This window comes from Coregonus clupeaformis, unplaced genomic scaffold (assembly GCF_020615455.1).
Source record: "Coregonus clupeaformis isolate EN_2021a unplaced genomic scaffold, ASM2061545v1 scaf0126, whole genome shotgun sequence".
NCBI lineage: Eukaryota > Metazoa > Chordata > Actinopteri > Salmoniformes > Salmonidae > Coregonus > Coregonus clupeaformis.
This window is the reverse complement of record NW_025533581.1, coordinates 213,537-233,512: the sequence shown is the minus strand read 5'-3', so window position 1 is coordinate 233,512 and position 19,976 is coordinate 213,537. Positions and strand designations below refer to the sequence as shown.

General features: G+C 42.4%; 2 protein-coding genes across 2 annotated transcripts; one reads left to right on the top strand and one right to left on the bottom strand.

The window, feature by feature from the left end:
- The first annotated feature begins 522 nt into the window (after positions 1-522).
- On the top strand, positions 523-13,299 carry LOC121550198 (KRR1 small subunit processome component homolog). The gene is made up of 10 exons (XM_041862343.1): positions 523-634; positions 958-1,133; positions 1,366-1,500; positions 1,645-1,770; positions 4,504-4,587; positions 5,312-5,368; positions 6,452-6,622; positions 7,880-7,957; positions 9,896-9,992; positions 12,068-13,299. Exons 1-10 carry the CDS (start codon positions 559-561, stop codon positions 12,208-12,210), a joined length of 1,143 nt encoding a protein of 380 aa, XP_041718277.1. The 5' UTR covers positions 523-558; the 3' UTR covers positions 12,211-13,299.
- Positions 13,300-13,724: 425 nt separating this feature from the next.
- LOC121550205 (GLIPR1-like protein 1) lies at positions 13,725-19,664 on the bottom strand. Its single transcript, XM_041862353.1, has 7 exons — positions 19,628-19,664; positions 17,821-18,034; positions 16,973-17,227; positions 14,853-14,971; positions 14,376-14,470; positions 14,145-14,171; positions 13,725-14,035 (listed from the first exon to the last, which is right to left on the bottom strand). Exons 2-7 carry the CDS (start codon positions 18,010-18,012, stop codon positions 13,881-13,883), a joined length of 843 nt encoding a protein of 280 aa, XP_041718287.1. The 5' UTR covers positions 18,013-18,034; positions 19,628-19,664; the 3' UTR covers positions 13,725-13,880.
- Positions 19,665-19,976: the final 312 nt, after the last annotated feature.

Below are 19,976 nucleotides of genomic sequence, written 5' to 3'. Positions count from 1 at the left end.
TGTTGCATTACTTCATGGAGTAAAAATTGATTTAATAACTGAGCATTTTCTATAGCTTTTTCAACGTTAGTTCAGAAGACATCAGTGACTTCTGAATCGAGAATGAAGAAGGTAATGCCAAGTAAAGGTTGGTCGAGAATCTGCTGATTACGGCTAAACAGCAGCCTGTTATCAACGGCTATCACAAGCTAATTAGCTAACAATGATAGTTGTTTGATTTAATCGGCTACCAAACCACCTGTACCATGTGAATATGAAATGCATTGTCATAAATTGATGTAATTTAAATAATGTAGTGATAGGGGTGTTATTATAAATTGTTGTAATTTATATTGTAGTGATAGGAATGACAAATCAATATGAAGGATAAATCATAGCAAATATTGTAAGGATCGAAAAGTTGTCATTGTTACTGTGGCACAATGTTGAAAATACTCTTTCTCATTGGAATATACAGTATTAAGAACGCTCTTAGCACGTAATGGAACGCTGCAATTTTGAATGCAACCCTCAGTTCTAAACTACGCAGTTCCGGTCTGTCTTTCCGGCACAACAAAAATGGCGTCCTCCACGAACGAAGAAAGCGTGAGTGAAACGCAGTCGGGGAAGAAGTCGAAAAATAATACAAACCAAGGTATTACAACGATATTGTCTAGTATCGGAAACAAATGTCATTATTTTTTAATAATAGTCCGCGTTTCTGGATAATGAATCTGAGCAGAAGCTTGATATCCCTTGATTTGGGTAGCTCGTGCCCGGCCTCATGCTGATGGTGCTAGTATCAGCACTGCTTAAAGACTGCTACTGATTTGTTCTTAGGGAAAGAACGTTTGTTGTATGGGAAAACGTTGCAACTTTTGGGGAAAAAGTGCATGCAATGTGGCTAATTTACCTAGTTCGGTAGCTAGTTATAACGTTAGCCGTGCGATATCCCAGCTTCTAATCTTGTATTTTCAGTGGATGAATCTCAACTCTTCACTGTTCCCGATGGATGGAAGGAGCCAGCATTCACGAAGGATGACAACCCCAAAGGTCTATTGGAGGAGAGCAGTTTCGCCACTCTCTTTCCCAAATACAGAGAGGCATACCTGAAAGAATGCTGGCCACTGGTCCAAAAAGCACTAGGCGATTCAGTAAGTTCAGCCAATGAAAGGGGAAATATGTAGTTGAAATAATAACAAAGCGTCACCCTGCCATGGTTTTGGTTAAACGCTGAGGGACGTGACTGGAGAAATGTAGCCACTCAAATGCATAGACAGAGCTACAGTATGTAACCATGGTAGGATCAATGATCCTCTCCTAGATTCAGGCACATGGTCTTTAAAATGTCCAGAATATTAATGTTCTGCTTTTCTCCCTCCACAGCACATCAAGGCCACCCTGGATTTGATCGAAGGCAGCATCACGGTTTGCACCACCAAAAAGACCTTTGACCCATATGCCGTTGTAAGGGCACGGGACCTCATCAAGCTGTTGGCCAGAAGTGTGCCATTTGAGCAGGTAGGCATGCGCTCTTGTTCATCAATTCATAGTTGAACTTCCAACAATGATCTTGATAGAGCGTGGAGAATAGTAAAAACTATATACTTAAAAAAAACAGTACAAGTATATTGATTTGGTTGATGTATTTTCTTCTGCCTTTAGGCAGTGCGTATTTTGGAGGATGACATGGCGTGTGACATCATCAAAATTGGCACGCTGGTCAGAAACAGAGAACGGTTCGTGAAGAGGAGGCAGAGACTCATCGGACCTAAAGGATCTACACTCAAGGTGCGTGTGTTGTTCAACCATGCAGCCACAGAGAGCGTTCAAATGGATACATGTGTTGTGTATTTAGAGGTTAGCATCACTAGGTGGGAGCATAGTGTTAATTCAGCCCAACATTTCAGAATCAGTCAGCTTATTAAATCAAAGTTTATTTGTCATATGCACAGGGTACACAATGTGTATACAATACAATTCTTACTTGCACGCTCTCCTCTCAACAGTGCGACAACAACAAAAATATTGAATTAAAATAAGTAGAAGAAAAATACATTAAGAACACTGTCCATAACAGTAAATAGCTGGTATAAAATTATTAGCAAGAAAAATGTAAAATCACTTATTCAAAGTAAGTATTTACACTTGTATGGGGGATAGGGAGAGCATGAAATGACTTTGCATACAGTAAGAAGTTTCAAATGTTATTAGTTGTATGTACAGGATACACATGGTATACACCGTCCAACGAAATTCTTACTTGCAGGTTCCTTCTCGACAACGCAACAACAATAATGAATAAATATCAAAGATAAGAATACTACATAAATTAAATGACTCAGTAGAATAGAATAAACATTTTAGCATAAGTATAATACAGGTAGCACAATTTATAGTCCAATATTTACACATGTATCAGAGAAAGGGGGGATTGGGGGGCAAGTGTTTCAATTGTGCAGTATTAGTACTGTAAATAAGAGTCTGGTAGCAGCAAGTACAGTTGAAGTCGGAAGTTTACATACACTTAGGTTGGAGTAATTAGAAGTCGTTTTTTAACCACTCCACAAATGTCTTGTTAACAAACTATAATTTTGGCAAGTCGGTTAGGACATCTACTTTGTGCATGACACAATTAATTTTTCCAACAATTGTTTACAGACAGATTATTATTATCACTTATAATTCACTGTATCACAATTCCAGTGGGTCAGAAGTTTACATACACTAAGTTGACTGTGCCTTTAAACAGCTGATGTCATGGCTTTAGAAGCTTCTGATAGGCTAATTGACATCATTTGAGTCAATTGGAGGTGTACCTGTGGATTTATTTCAAGGCCTACCTTCAAACTCAGTGCCTCTTTGCTTGACATCATGGTAAAATCAAAAGAAATCAGTCAAGACCTCCGGGAAAAAATTGTAGACCTCCACAAGTCTGGTTCATCCTTGGGAGCAATTTCCAAACGCCTGAAGGTACCACGTTCATCTGCACAAACAATAGTAAGCAAGTATAAACACCATGGGACCACGCAGCCGTCATACCGCCCAGGAAGGAGACGCGTTCTGTCTCCTAGAGATGAATGTACTTTGGTGCGAAAAGTGCAAATAAATCCCAGAACAACAGCAAAGGACCTTGTGAAGATGCAGGAGGAAACAGGTACAAAAGTATCTATATCCACAGTAAAACGCGTCCTATATCGACATAACCTGAAAGGCCGCTCAGCAAGGAAGAAGCCACTGCTCCAAAACCACCATTTAAAAAAAGCCAGACTACGGTTTGCAACTGCACATGGGGACAAAGATCATACTTTTTGGAGAAATGTCCTCTGGTCTGATGAAACAAAAATATAACTGTTTGGCCATAATGACCATCGTTATGTTTGGAGGAAAAACGGGGTCGCTTGCAAGCCGAAGAACACCATCCCAACCGTGAAGCACAGGGGTGGCAGCATCATGCTGTGGGGGTGCTTTGCTGCAGGAGGGACTGGTGCACTTCACAAAATAGATGGCATCATGAGGAAGGAAAATTATGTGGATATATTGAAGCAACATCTCAAGACATCAGTCAGGAAGTTAAAGCTTGGTCGCAAATGGGTCTTCCAAATGGACAATGACCCCAAGCATACTTCCAAAGTTGTGGCAAAATGGCTTAAGGACAACAAAGTCAAGGTATTGGGGTGGCCATCACAAAGCCCTGACCTCAATCCTATAGAACATTTGTGGGCAGAACTGAAAAAGCGTGTGCGAGCAAGGAGGCCTACAAACCTGACTCAGTTACACCAGCTCTGTCAGGAGGAATGGGCCAGAATTCACCCAACTTATTGTGGGAAGCTTGTGGAAGGCTACACGAAACGTTTGAGCCAAGTTAAACAATTTAAAGGCAATGCTACTAAATACTAATTGAGTGTATGTAAACTTCTGACCCACTGGGAATGTGATGAAAGAAATAAAAGCTGAAATAAATCATTCTCTCTACTATTATTCTGACATTTCACATTCTTAAAATAAAGTGGTGATCCTAACTGACCTAAGACAGGGATTTTTACTAGGATTAAATGTCAGGAACTATGAAAAACTGAGTTTAAATGTATTTGGTTAAAGTGTAGGCGGCAGGTAGCTTAGTGGGTAAGAGCATTGTGCCAGTAACCGACTAGGTGAAAAATCTGTCGATGTGCCCTTAAGCAAGGCACTTAACCCTAATTGCTCCTGTAAGTCGCTCTGGATAAGAGCGTCTGCTAAATGACTAAAATTGAAAACATTTGTATGTAAACTTCCGACTTCAACTGTGTGTGTGTGCTAAGGTGCGAAGAGTCAGTGCAGGTGGTCAGTTCGTAGTACTATCAGCAGTAGTAGTACTGTCAGTAGTAGTAGTAGTAGTAGTAGTACTGTCAGCAGTCGTAGTAGTGGTGGTGGCAGTAGCGGCAGTCATGGTGTGTGTGGAGTGTGAGCAGATGGAGATTGCTCTGCATGGAACACATTCAACCTCCCTCTTACAGGCATTTGTCTAACCTGTTTCCCCCTCAGGCGTTGGAGCTGCTCACCAACTGCTATGTCATGGTGCAGGGGAACACTGTGTCAGCCCTGGGACCCTTCAACGGCCTCAAAGAGGTGAGCGCTGATTTCCTCCATCAGGGACATGTTCAGTAGGGTACACCATAGCGAAACATTTTGTAACGCAAAAACACGTTTTTAGGTAGTACCTCTCCATTTCAAAATGTTTCAAAATGCTTTCTCCCTACTGAGCACTGCCCTGCTCTCTCCCTTAACCATGCACTGGAACCACTGAAATAAGCCTGTTGAATTCATTAGGTGCCCATTTCTGTAATTACAAAAAATAATTTAGCGAATTTACTTAGGCCCACCACTCCGTAGGGAGATTAGGCCGCACTAATTTTGCAATTGATTGTAATAAATAAATAAATCCCTTTCAAATGCATACTATCACTATTGCCTCGGAAGCTAAGCAGGGTTGATCCTGGTCTGTCCCAGGATGGGAGACCAGATGCTGCTGGAAGTTGGAGGGCCAGTAGGAGGCACTCTGTCTGGTCACTAGAGATCCCATGGCACTTTATCATAGAGTAGGGGTGTTAACCCCAGTGTCCTGGCTAAATTCCCAATCTGGCCCTCATACCATCATGGCCACTTAATCATCCCCAGCTTCCAATTGGCTCATTCCTCTCCCCTGTAACTATTCCCCAGGTCATTGCTGTAAATAAGAATGTGTTCTCAGTCAACTTACCTGGAGTGAGCAACAATTGTATTTTTTCTGTGCTCTCTGTTTCTCAGAGGGACTCAATTATTATCTGCTAAAATCTGTTATTTCCTTATGTAGGTAAGGAAAGTGGTGTTGGATACCATGAAGAACATCCACCCCATCTACAACATCAAGGTAATTGACACCTTTCTCCTCCACATCCAATGAGAGGGGGAAACCAGTGCCCCGTAAAGGTGGTCTATGTGGGACTTTGTCATGGTTCCTGATAAACTTAAAGTAACCGACACTGTGTTCTATGTAAGAGGATGTGGGTTTTCTGTTGAAACCACATGATGTCACCAAGTCCTTTAGAATAGATGAGACATGAACTTACTATAATACCAAAAGGGGTAGTTTGAAGTTCCTTCACAGCTGAAAACAACATGCTCCAGACCGACTTATTCTATCTGTCATAACTTGATTTTCGAGTTAGCTTTTTACCTTGTCTGGCCAGTTGTTTACAACTTCCTTTATTACGATTGGCTCTCGTACACGAGGTTGTCAACAAAAGCCAAAATATTAGCAATGCAAACCTTTTTAGTTGTCCATGCAGTGGATGATTTTTTATATATTGTCAGGAAGAACCAGTACTTAGCTATTTTAGGCGTTTCTAAGCAGTTAAAGAAGAAATCTAAATTACTAAAATGTGTTGTGTTGCTCCTTTTAATGCTCTGGCTCAATGGACTTAAAGTGGCAATCCTTAGTTGAAACAATATCAAAACAGGGCCCACGCCTCTCTTTTGGTAAAAGGCTGAGGGATGGGCCTTTCAGAAATGTAACCACTCAAATTCATAGACAGAGCTATGGATGCAAGGACTGATCCAAGATATCAACATTATAGTTTAGATAGTTTTGAGGCTACACAGTGTTTGTTTAAAATGGCATTGTTTACAAACAATGTCATAAAATAAGCTTATATTTTGGGTTCTGACATTTGAACTAAGCTCATGAGGCATAAGTTATACTCTTCACAAATCAATGGGTGTGTGTGTATATATAATTAATTTAATAGTACAAAAATGGATGTAGCAATTGCAGATTGCCCCTTTTTTAATGAAGCAATTGGCTTCAACTACTGCATCCTTTCTGGTGCTTTGCCATGTAGTTACCAGCAGGAGTATGACATCAACTGCCCTCTGATTCAATAATCCAAGTTAACCCTTCCAACACGTTTCACCCTCTTGACTCTGGCGACCGTTCGGTTGGGGGCGACCGCAGACGCTCATGATCAAGCGCGAGCTGTCCAAGGACCCCGAGCTGCGGCTGCAGAGCTGGGAGCGCTTCCTGCCCAACTTCCGCCACAAGAACCTGACCAAGCGCAAGGAGCCTAAGAATAAGACGACAAAGAAGGAGTACACTCCTTTCCCCCCGCAGCAGCCTGACAGCCAGGTTAGTGGGTCAGAACCACTTCTCCCCGCAGCAGCCTGAGAGCCAGGTTAGTGGGTCAGAACCACTTCTCCCCGCAGCAGCCTGAGAGCCAGGTTAGTGGGTCAGAACCACTTCTCCCCGCAGCAGCCTGAGAGCCAGGTTAGTGGGTCAGAACCACTTCTCCCCGCAGCAGCCTGAGAGCCAGGTTAGTGGGTCAGAACCACTTCTCCCCGCAGCAGCCTGAGAGCCAGGTTAGTGGGTCAGAACCACTTCTCCCCGCAGCAGCCTGAGAGCCAGGTTAGTGGGTCAGAATCGCCTCCCCCCGCAGCAGCCTGAGATCCAGGTTAGTGGGTCAGAACCGCCTCCCCCCGCAGCAGCCTGAGAGCCAGGTTAGTGGGTCAGAACCGCCTCAACCCCGCAGCAGCCTGAGAGCCAGGTTAGTGGGTCAGAACCACCACCCCCCGCAGCAGCCTGAGAGCCAGGTTAGTGGGTCAGAACCGCCTCAACCCCGCAGCAGCCTGAGAGCCAGGTTAGTGGGTCAGAACCGCAGCAGCCTGAGAGCCAGGTTAGTGGGTCAGAACCGCCTCCCCCGCAGCAGCCTGAAGGCCAGGTTAGTGGGTCAGAACCGCCACCGCAGGCCATGATGACTACAATGATAATTACTTAATTTGTATCTGTTCTTGTGTCATACAGCATGCTAGCCCAGTATACAAACCTTCATGTAGACATCAAACATTACATACATAGTGCAAGCACAGTACCAAAAAATAATAATATAATTCTTCATTCAGTTCTAAGATAACAACACAGAAGGACATTGATGGGTGTTCTTCCACATACTATAACGGGTGGGCAGTAACTTTTGCCACATTGGGATTACAAAATTCAGCGGAGGGCCGCACAGATTTCTTTGCCAACTGATTTGTTTGTCAAAGCAATTTGCGGGCCAGAAAAAGGGCACTAATAAGAAAATATATAAGTCCATTATAATTTCTACATACTTTCTATTTAGTTTTAGACATTCAAGAGTGACCTGGAGTTACAATTTAATAATTTCCCAATCTTTTTTTTTTTTACTCAAACCTCCTGCGGGCCGGATTGAATGTAGTTTGCCCATCCTTGTACTATAACATACAACACCCATAAAGCCTAACATCAACAGAGGACTTGGTCTGTCACTACTTGATATATCCCACCCATCACTTAACCTATCACTAGGCTTGTTCAAACCCATGTTCGTGGATTCACTGTTTTTTTTTGTGTTTGGTGGTTGTCTAGATTGACAAGGAACTGGCAACGGGAGAGTTCTTCCTTCGAGAGAGCGTTAAGAAGAGGAAGAAGATGGAAGAGATAAAGGTAATCACAGCTTCACCCTGGGGTGTGGTAACCATGGGGATCACTTGACACAGCTTCACCCTGGGGTGTGGTAACCATGGGGATCACTTGACACAGCTTCACTCTGGGGTGTGGTAACCATGGGGATCACTTGACACAGCTTCACCCTGAGGTGTGGCAACTATGGATATCACTTGACACAGCTTCGTCCTGAGGTGTCGCAACATCACTTGATAGCTACAGTGAGGGAAACATTTTTTTGATCCCCTGCTGATTTTGTAAGTTTGCCCACTGATAAAGAAATGATCAGACTATAATTTTAATGGTAGGTTTATTTGAACAATGAGACAGAATAACAACAAAAAAATCCAGAAAAACAAAGGTCAAAAATGTTATAAATTGATTTGCATTTTTAATGAGGGAAATAATTATTTGACCCCCTCTCAATCAGAAATATTTCTGGCTCCCAGGTGTATTTTATACAGGTAACGAGCTGAGATTAGGAGCACACTCTTAAAGGGAGTGCTCCTAATCTCATCTTGTTACCTGTATAAAATACACCTGTCCACAGAAGCAATCAATCAATCAGATTCCAATCTCTCCACCATGGCCAAGACCAAAGAGCTCTCCAAGGATGTCAGGGACAAGATTGTAGACCTACACAAGGCTGGAATGGGCTACAAGACCATCGCCAAGCAGCTTGGTGAGAAGGTGACAACAGTTGGTGCGATTATTCGCAAATGGAAGAAACACAAAAGAACTGTCAATCTCCCTCGGCCTGGGGCTCCACGCAAGATCTCAGCTCGTGGAGTTGCAATGATCATGAGAATGGTGAGGAATCAGCCCAGAACTACACGGGAGGATCTTGTCAATGATCTCAAGGCAGCTGGGACCATAGTCACCAAGAAAACAATTGGTAACGCACTACGCCGTGAAGAACTGAAATCCTGCAGTGCCCGCAAGGTCCCCCTGCTCAAGAAAGCACATATACAGGCCCGTCTGAACTTTGCCAATGAACATCTGAATGATTCAGAGGAGAACTGGGTGAAAGTGTTGTGGTCAGATGAGACCAAAATCGAGCTCTTTGGCATCAACTCAACTCGCCGTGTTTGGAGGAGGAGTAATGCTGCCTATGACCCCAAGAACACCATCCCCACTGTCAAAAATGGAGGTGGAAACATTATGCTTTGGGGGTGTTTTTCTGCTAAGGGGACAGGACAACTTCACTGCATCAAAGGGACGATGGACGGGGCCATGTACCGTCAAATCTTGGGTGAGAACCTCCTTCCCTCAGCCAGGGCATTGAAAATGGGTCGTGGTTGGGTATTCCAGCATGACAATGACCCAATACACACGGCCAAGGCAACAAAGGAGTGGCTCAAGAAGAAGCACATTAAGGTCCTGGAGTGGCCTAGCCAGTCTCCAGACCGTAATCCCATAGAAAATCTGTGGAGGGAGCTGAAGGTTCGAGTTGCCAAACGTCAGCCTCAACCTTAATGACTTGGAGAAGATCTGCAAAGAGGAGTGGGACAAAATCCCTCCTGAGATGTGTGCAAACCTGGTGGCCAACTACAAGAAACGTCTGACCTCTGTGATTGCCAACAAGGGTTTTGCCACCAAGTACTAAGTCATGTTTTGCAGAGGGATCAAATACTTATTTCCCTCATTAAAATGCAAATCAATTTATAACAGTTATGACATGCGTTTTTCTGGATTTTTTTGTTGTTCTGTCTCTCACTGTTCAAATAAACCTACCATTCAAATTATAGACTGATCATGTCTTTGTCAGTGGGCAAACGTACAAAATCAGCAGGGGGTCAAATAATTTTTCCCCTCACTGTATGCACCATTTACTATTTGCATAGCAATGCAAGAGAAACTAATGACCTTCAAAGACTCATAACAGGATTTAATGTGCGAAATCCATTTGTCCTATGTCTGATTGTATCTGTTTCCCAGGTGAAACAAGCCGAGGCGTTGACCAAGAGGCAAGAGGAGCGAAACAGAGCCTTTATTCCTCCTAAGGAGAAACCTGTTATGAGGAAGACCAACAAAGGTACAGTGAATCATTGTAATAATTATGTTCTTAACTACCTTCTCTCCACCTATGAACCTTTACGCACTCTGCCAAACTGCTTCATGCCCCACACCAGTCCGCACTCTGGCAAACTGGTTCATACCCCACACCAGTCCGCACAATGAGGCGACCGCACCTTTTCCTTCCACTCAACACGCTTTTGGAACTCCCTTCCTGACACTGTTGGGGCTTTCAAACAGGCCTTAAGACTCATCTTTATCAGCTGGCCTACCCTTCCTCCTAGACTTTGATTGTTGCTTTCATGATATGGTTATTGCCCTCCGTAATTATTGGGACAGTGAAGCGTTTTTATTGTTTTGCCTCAATCACTATGAGGTTAAAGTGCAGACAGTCAGCTTTAAATTGATGGTATTTTCATCCATATCGGGTGAACCGTTTAGAAATTACAGAATTATTTGTACATAGTCCCCCCCATTTTAGGGGAGAAAAGGTATTACACTACCGTTCAAAAGTTTGCAAAGAAAAAGACATATCTCAGACTGGCCAGTATAAAGAAGATTAAGATGGGGCAGTCTGAGAGATGGCTTTTTCTTTGCAACTCTGCCTAGAAGGTCAGCATCCCGGAGTCGCCTCTTCACTGTTGACGTTGAGACTGGTGTTTTGCGGGTACTATTTAATGAAGCTGCCAGTTGAGGACCTGTGAGGCGTCTGTTTCTCAAACTAGACACTCTAATGTATTTGTCCTCTTGCTCAGTTGTGCATCGGGGCCTCCACACTCTTTCTATTCTGGTTAGAGACAGTTTGCACTGTTCTGTGAAGGGAGTAGTACACAGCGTTGTACGAGATCTTCAGTTTCTTGGCAATTTCATTTCTCAGAACAAGAATAGACTGACGAGTTTCAGAAGAAAGGTATTTGTTTCTGGCCCTTTTGAGCCTGTAATCGAACCCATAAGAAGGATTACTTTTATACTATTCCAGGTATTCCTTAAAGAGGTAGGGTTTCAAGTGTCTCCGGAAGGTGGTCAGTGACTCCGCTGTCCTGGCGTCGTGGGGGAGCTTGTTCCACCATTGGGGTGCCAGAGCAGCGAATAGCTTTGACTGGGCTGAGCGGGAACTGTGCTTCCATAGAGGTAGGGGGGCTAGCAGGCCAGAGGTGGATGAACGTAGTGCCCTCGTTTGGGTGTAGGGTCTGATCAGAGCCTGAAGGTAAGGAGGTGCCGTTCCCCTCACAGCTTCGAAAACAAGGACATTTCTAAGTGACCCCAAACTTTTGAACGGTAGTGTATGTGTAGTAAAAGTTTAGTATTTGGTCCCATATTTCTAGCACGCAATGACCACATCAAGCTTGTGACTCTACACATTTGTTGGATGCATTAGCTGTTTTGTTTTGGTTGTGTTTCAGATTATTTCATTTTGATATTTTGCGTCTAACTTTCTCTCTCATCATTATTCACGATTCATTCAGGATTATCCGTAATCATGGTAGCATCCACATTAATGTGTTTAGAAACATATTCAATTCTTATTTACAATAAAAGTTACTCTAAAACAACACAATACATGGTTTACCATTAATTTCTATTGAACACAAAATCTGAAACACTACAAACTGGATGCATTTGCTGTTTGTTTTGGTTGAGTCACATGCTTAATGTAGTCATTGCGTTCTAGAAATATGGGACCAAATACTTAACTCTTTATTACTTAAATACAAACATAAGTGATTTTGTCCCAATACTTTTGGTCCCCTAAAATGGGGGGACTATGTACAAGGCACTTAACCCTAAGTATAGTCATTGTTTGATTTCAAATCCAAACTTTTGGAGTATTGAGCCAAAAGATGGAAAAAAAGCTTCACTGTCCCAGTAATTCCAGAGGGCACTGTATATGTATATTTTATTTTCTATTTTATTTCATGCACTTTGTGATTATTCTTGTATAATGAAATGTGCTTTAAAAATGTAGTTTATTATTATTATCATCATTAACTGACTCGTCTTTTTAAATGAAGCATTGTCTGACAACATACTTCCACAGTCACACCTTGCTGTTTAATATATTTATTTTTATTTTACCATGTTTTTTTTTTCTAGCTCCCTCAGAAGCCAAAATCGACATTGAGGCCATCAAGGCTAAGGTAAGGAAAGCCAAGACCAAGAAGCTAGGAGCCCCCTCAGTTAACCCTGTCCCACAGACCACACCCGCCAGTGACAAGAAGAAGAAGAAGAAGGGCTAACCTTTGAAAGGCTTGGACAATGGACGATATTTACTATTACTGCATTCAAATGGGGCATGCAGATCACTGACGTAAAGGATGTCAGGTTTGTCAGAACATCGGTTTGGCTAAATATTTATTTGTGATATTAATAGAATATCCCCAATTCCTCACAGAGATGAACCTTCCTCATAGTTTCGATGATTTAAATGAATATTGAATGCTTCTGTCAGCAGTAGAGGAGAGAGTATAGAGTGAAGGTGTCACCCTATATGTGAGATCCAATGCTTCTGAGTGTTACCTAGTTCTTCTGTGACCGAGGCCCATTCTTCAATATTGCTTAGCGACAGTTTCTAAGACGTGCACAGAATGTGATTCACCTGGTTTATCCTAACGCCACAGATTGTGATTCACCTGGTTTATCCTAACGCCACAGAATGTGATTCACCTGGTTTATCCTAACGCCACAGATTGTGATTCACCTGGTTTATCCTAACGCCACAGATTGTGATTCACCTGGTTTATCCTAACGCCACAGATTGTGATTCACCTGGTTTATCCTAATGCCACAGAATGGATTCACCTGGTTTATCCTAACGCCACAGATTCCTCCTCTTGTCCTATTCCTCAGAACAACTTGTACTGCTTTCAGCCAACACCTGTCCATGTTAATATTTGCAGTAAACACTTTACTTTAATGAAGCCTGCAAGTATAATGGCTTATGATTCAGTTAATGCATTTTAAGACTTGTAATGTCTCATAATGATCCTGACTAAATACATTTCGAGTCCGTTGAAAATGTATACTTATGAAAAATAACATGCATACCATTAAAGACGTATTATAAATCATTAACAAAGTATTAAGCTATATACCTGCAGGCTTTGAGAAAAGGTGTTGTGTTTAGGCATTGACATTTTAGTTCATGATTAAATTAACATTGTTGTGTGCAGCTACAGGCGTCAGGTGTAGCAGAAATGGGCCTAGAGGACTGCTGAACAGTGAAACAGCCTTGTGATGTTTAGGAGAACTGTTTTGTGTGGCATTCTTTGTCATTTGGTGCTGCTACTTCAAAAGACTCAATAAAACAAGTATATGATAAACTCTCATTCTGTATTTGTAAGAGTGATTTTCCTGTTAGGCTAAATGAGATGATTTTAGACACCGCTCTTCAACTTTCACAAGCACATAACCTGTTGTGTTATCAGGAGTTCCTAGTTTGTGCTTTTGCCAACACTATTGCTCATTGTCAAGCCAAACATGAATGCGAGACAATTTTTTGGGGGAAACCGTTATTTTCAAATCTTTAACTTAACAGAAACACAGATTGTCATAATATAACTTGAATTGAAGTGTGAGCTATTTAAGACCTATTTTTCATGCTCTAATTTAATGCATTGTTTACTTCAGAGGGCTGTAGAGTTTGTATTAAAGACTGCTGCATAACTCCTTGAGGTCAGAAAATAAAGATTTGGTTACATTTTGGGGTAAACTTTCCCTTTAAGACATTAATGGAAGCAGCAAAAGCAGCATATACATTTTAGTATTAGTAGTAGTTCACTTTATTGTACCACAATGGGAATTTGGTTTGAGTCTCTGTGGCAATTTTAAAAAGTCAGGACCATATTGAGAAAGGCATGCCTACAATGACAACGTCAGTGCAGGACAATCAATCATCTAAACAGCTGAGCTATTCGTAAAAAAAAATGCTTGGGTACAATCTGTGTACTCCAAATACGGCGACAAAGGTGAGGAGGAGGACCAGGGGTCGGATGGCCAATATGGCCATGCAGGAGGGGCCACAGGTGGCCAGGGCGGGGTCCCAGTCGGGAGTCCATCTGTAACCTGTACACAGGTGAGAAAAGTAAAGGCTACTGTAGATCACAAAGAACACATGCTGCCATTGTGGCTTAGGAAGATAATTTAAATGAAGGGTTGCGTGTTCAAAACATACTTTTCTGTTGGTCTCGTTTTGGATTGTCTGTAAAGAGAGACAATATGGCAGCTTTGTTATGTCATGAATGGAAAATAGTATTGGGCGTTGTTGAACATGTAGCATGTACAAGGGAAAGAGTATTGGTGTTGTTGTGAAGGAATATGTTTAACTTCACATTCAGACCATCACACAAGGTTGTCCTGCATCTTATTAGTATATTGGGTGTGGGAAATGGTAACTGAGACTTACGGCAGAGCTTGGCTTGGCATTGATTGTTTGCACCTTCACAAGAGCTGCATTCTTCCATCCCATTCTGGTATGGTAAAATACCAACCACGTTTCCCCTGGAGAAAGCAATGCACATCCTTTTAATTTGTCCAAGATTTTTCCATATTTCTATAATCAGAGCATCTTAGACTTTTTTTGTCAAAGGGAAAGTGCAATATGTGCAGGGTTGCATAATTCCGATAACCTTTCAAAGATCCTCAAGCTTTCCAGAAATGATTCATTTTGCATCATGTGATGCACAACGCAGAATCATATGATGCAAATGCGTCATACTGGCTGTATTTCTGTATTTTGAAAGTTATATCTTTAATTTGCTGACATGCAAAACATTTTGGGACTATGTATACAATGGACTAATGAAACAAATACCCAAAGATAGTTTTTGGGTGGAATTTTCCTTTAAGTGTAAATGTAATATGTGTATTCAGTCTGACTTACGCTTCGGCATAGTTACAAACAAATATGGCTCCCTCTTTATTAGGAAACGAAGTCCTGTCGACACCATTCGGGCATATTTGGACGGCGCACCCAACCTTGTAGCTCGTCGCCCATACAACCTGGGAATGCAAGCAAGCATGCAGTCGGCAAAGATTATGAAATATGTAGTTTCCCCTTTATACCACTGTTTTTACTGTTGGTCAAATAGGGGGTGCTTATATGTGTCTTGTTTCACACATGTACAATTATGCAACCTGTGTGGTGTGAAATGGAAATGTGTTTTTTGCATATCCCACTCTCCCTGAGAAACCCTCGGAGAGTGGGGTCATGGCCAGGGATCAGCCGTTATCGACGGCGATCCTGGGGCAATTAGGATTAAGTACCTTGCTCAAGGACAGATCGATAGATTTTTCACCTTGTTGGCTCGGGGATTTGAACTAGCAACCTTTCGGTTACTGGCCCAACGCTCAAATTGCATTTTGTGGTTTTGATGGTTTTTAACAGTGATGCTTTATTATACAGTAGAGGACACATACAGTGGGGAAAAAAAGTATTTAGTCAGCCACCAATTGTGCAAGTTCTCCCACTTAAAAAGATGAGAGAGGCCTGTAATTTTCATCATAGGTACACGTCAACTATGACAGAAAAAATGAGAAAAAAAATTCCAGAAAATCACATTGTAGGATTTTTTATGAATTTATTTGCAAATTATGGTGGAAAGTAAGTATTTGGTCAATAACAAAAGTTTCTCAATACTTTGTTATATACCCTTTGTTGGCAATGACACAGGTCAAACGTTTTCTGTAAGTCTTCACAAGGTTTTCACACACTGTTGCTGGTATTTTGGCCCATTCCTCCATGCAGATCTCCTCTAGAGCAGTGATGTTTTGGGGCTGTCGCTGGGCAACACAGACTTTCAACTCCCCTCCAAAGATTTTCTATGGGGTTGAGATCTGGAGACTCCAGGACCTTGAAATGCTTCTTACGAAGCCACTCCTTCATTGCCCGGGCGGTGTGTTTGGGATCATTGTCATGCTGAAAGACCCAGCCACGTTTCATCTTCAATGCCCTTGCTGATGGAAGGAGGTTTTCACTCAAAATCTCACGATACATGGCCCCATTCATTCTTTCCTTTACACGGATCAGTCGTCCTGGTCCCTTTGCAGAAAAACAGCCCCAAAGTATGATGTTTTCACTCCCATGCTTCACAGTAGGTATGGTGTTCTTTGGATGCAACTCAGCATTCTTTGTCCTCCAAACACGACGAGTTGAGTTTTTACCAAAAAGTTCTATTTTGGTTTCATCTGACCATATGACATTCTCCCAATCCTCTTCTGGATGCACTCTAGCAAACTTCAGACGGGCCTGGACATGTACTGGCTTAAGCAGGGGGACACGTCTAGCACTGCAGGATTTGAGTCCCTGGCGGCGTAGTGTGTTACTGATGGTAGGCTTTGTTACTTTGGTCCCAGCTCTCTGCAGGTCATTCACTAGGTCCCCCCGTGTGGTTCTGGGATTTTTGCTCACCGTTCTTGTGATCATTTTGACCCCACGGGGTGAGATCTTGCGTGGAGCCCCAGATCGAGGGAGATTATCAGTGGTCTTGTATGTCTTCCATTTCCTAATAATTGCTCCCACAGTTGATTTCTTCAAACCAAGCTGCTTACCTATTGCAGATTCAGTCTTCCCAGCCTGGTGCAGGTCTACAATTTTGTTTCTGGTGTCCTTTGACAGCTCTTTGGTCTTGGCCATAGTGGAGTTTGGAGTGTGACTGTTTGAGGTTGTGGACAGGTGTCTTTTATACTGATAACAAGTTCAAACAGGTGCCATTAATACAGGTAACGAGTGGAGGACAGAGGAGCCTCTTAAAAAGAAATTACAGGTCTGTGAGAGCCAGAAATCTTGCTTGTTTGTAGGTGACCAAATACTTATTTTCCACCATAATTTGCAAATAAATTCATAAAAAATCCTACAATGTGATTTTCTGGATTTTCTTTTCTCAATTTGTCTGTCATAGTTGACGTGTACCTATGATAAAAATTACAGGCCTCTCTCATCTTTTTAAGTGGGAGAACTTGCACAATTGGTGGCTGACTAAATACTTTTTTTCCCCACTGTACCTGTGTGTAGTGGCCACACATTCTTCCTGGTGTACACTTATTGCTTTGGTATGAGTAATCTTTAACTTCTTTGACCCATAAATCCATGGCTTTCATGACGGAGAACATGGAGGGCGGGTATCCTGCCCAGATGTTCTCTCCCACGGAGGAGAAGACAGGGTGGACCCGACTGACCTCTTTCAGGTAGATATTGTGCTGGAAATCACAGTGTCTCGCCCAGGCCCTTGCAGTGATGGCCAAGCCCTCATCCCACGTCTTGAGAAAACAAATTACAACCAAATTAGTGGGTGTCTAAAAAATGACAGTATCTGTGATGTGAAACTGATTACACGCCTCTATGGATCTGAGTGGCCTGTCCTACTTTCATTCTAACATCGTCTTACAGGGCTCTACAGTACGACCATTTTACTTGCCTATGCGCCTACATATTTTGGCTGTGCGACCTGGAATTTTAATTTAGAAGCACCAGTGCGCCTCGATAAAGTTAAGGATTCTAGCTTTATTATCTTACCTCAAATGTTTCATTGTGGTCTTATATTTCTTTGTGTGCGCCTACATTTTTCAACTTAGGCGCACATGTGCTCCTTGTAAAAAAGGACAGTGTAGAACCCTGTCTTATTCAACTATAGCCTGCTCACAAGGCAACGTTTATAAGCATTGTTGTTGCTCTGGGAAGCATTGAAGCACTATTCATGTATTGCATATTCTTAATTGTCACTTCTTTTCCAACTGCAAAAACATGACAATTCTGAATTACTTACATGGAACCAGTCTTGGCTATATTATGGTATTGCTGAGTTTTAAGGTGAGAATCTACAGTGTTGCATGCTCTCATTGCCTCTGCTTACCATGTAGAGCATATTTCTGGCTGGTGGATTCACAGAGGACCGGTTGTCGTTGTGTATCCTCACACAGTCGTCGATGAACTTCTCGTCGGTGATGCCAGGAAATGGGTTGTACTCCGAGGACTCGATATTAGGGACAGATGAGCCCAGGAAAATCACAACCCACAGCGATCCCAGCAGCAGTAGCTGCGCCATGCTTCAGATACAGATGATTGAACTAGGACAGGACACAATTGTCTCACATTACATCTCCTTTTGCAGTAAAGCAGCTTGTTGCACACAGGAACTGACACGTCTTTGCATAGTTTACTGCTGGATGGTGATGAGGAAGGAAGTCGGTGTGAAATGTGGTATACTTGTCAGTGCCAGGTAGTACTGTAATAAACCGCCAAAATATGGAGGTAACCTACTGGGCAGAAACTCATTGAATCAACGTTGTTTCCACGTCATTTCCACCCCCCAAAATCAAAGTGATGACGTTGAATCAACGTGGAAAACTGATTGGATTTGTCATCAACATAAGGGCATTTCGTCTTTTTTTCACCCAACTTTTAACCTAAATCCAATGAAATGGTAACATTTGTTGTTGATTTCTGGTTGAATTCAAGCTAGTTGACAACTCAAACAAATGTAAATCTAGACGTTGAACTGACGTCTGTGGCCAGTGGGAAAGCCTTGGTGATTGTTGCATCCAACTCATAACATTTACATTACATTTTAGTCATTTAGCAGACGCTCTTATCCAGAGCGACTTACAGGAGCAATTAGGGTTAAGTGCCTTGCTCAAGGGCACATTTACTTCATTTAGCAGACGCTCTTATCCAGAGCGACTCACCAATTGGTGCGTTCACCCTATAGCCAGTGGGATAACCACTTTACAATTTTGGGGGGGGGGTAGAAGGATTACTTTATCCTATCCCAGGTATTCCTTAAAGAGGTGGGGTTTCAAATGCCTCCGGAAGGTGGTGAGTGACTCCGCTGTCCTGGCGTCGTGAGGGAGCTTGTTCCACCATTGGGGTGCCAGAGCAGCGAACAGTTTTGACTGGGCTGAGCGGGAACTATGCTTCCGCAGAGGAAGGGGAGCCAGCAGGCCAGAGGTGGATGAACGCAATGCCCTCGTTTGGGTGAGAGATGAGGGTAATTTCATGCCATTGTTGAGAAGGGAGGAGAGAGAGACAGAGGAAGATTCATGGAGAGACATAGCTAGAGTGTTATGGTATCTCTAGGATCCTGTAAGGCTAGGAAGAAGTGTGGTTGTGGTTAGCTAAACCTCCCTTATTCATGTGTGTGAATGAGATAATTTGGCAGTCCTGTGTGAATCTACTGGAGTGTGTGTCTGTGTTTGTCTGTGTGTGTGACTTCAGCAAGGCAAGCATATTATGCTGTGGTTGTCTGAACTTCTCCTATTGAGTCAGTTCTGTGAACTTCCCATCAGTCTTCAGCCAGACAGTAACTATGGGTACCATAGAGGCTCAGAATAAGTTATAGGAAAAACAAAAATAAATGGAGGAACTTATTCAAGAAAGATCAAGCGAAATATATTATAAAAATGAAGTGAACTGGATGGAATATGGGGGAAAATGCAGCAAATTATTTTTAAATCTTCAACAGAGAAATGCTACCAAATATTATTTACTGAAACTTGATTCACCAAACAATATTTTGAAAGAGGAAGTAAAGTACTTTAAGCATATGTTTTCGTTTCAGTCTCCTCCATCTCCGCTAACCGAAGCTAATTGTATGGATTTTTTTCTATTAATAATGTAAAATTAACAGCTGTATAGAAAGACTCATGTGAAGGCTAACTTACAGGTGAAGAACTTCTTGATGCAATTAAAGCCTTTAAGTCCAGGGCTGGATGGCATACCAGTGGAGGCATACCAAACTGTCACGTCTCCTCCCATTGCTCCCCTCTGGTGCTCTGATTCGCCGGTCTACTGAGCCACCGGTCTGAGCGCACCACCTCGGCAACACCGGAATGGAAACCCAACGCACCCTAATCATCTCCAGCGCACCTGCACCTCATCATCTCATCACCACCCCTATTTAGCCCTGGACTGTTCTGGATGATGTTGTGTGTGATTGTTAAGCTTCGTGTCGTTTACTCTATATTTGTTATTTAACTTGCTCATTGTTAAGTAAACCTTGACCTTGTTAAT

Bases quoted from the DNA above. Each gene is read 5' to 3' on its own strand.
- LOC121550198 (XM_041862343.1), top strand. From the start codon at position 559: ATGGCGTCCTCCACGAACGAAGAAAGCGTGAGTGAAACGCAGTCGGGG. The intron at 6,623-7,879 runs GTTAGTGGGTCA...GTGGTTGTCTAG, and splicing joins CGCAGCAGCCTGACAGCCAG to ATTGACAAGGAACTGGCAAC. The intron at 7,958-9,895 runs GTAATCACAGCT...TCTGTTTCCCAG, and splicing joins AGAAGATGGAAGAGATAAAG to GTGAAACAAGCCGAGGCGTT.
- LOC121550205 (XM_041862353.1), bottom strand. From the start codon at position 18,012: ATGGCGCAGCTACTGCTGCTGGGATCGCTGTGGGTTGTGATTTTCCTG. The intron at 14,972-16,972 runs GTACAGTGGGGA...TTGCATTCCCAG, and splicing joins TGTGTGGCCACTACACACAG to GTTGTATGGGCGACGAGCTA. The intron at 14,471-14,852 runs GTAAGTCAGACT...TGCTTTCTCCAG, and splicing joins GTTTGTAACTATGCCGAAGC to GGGAAACGTGGTTGGTATTT.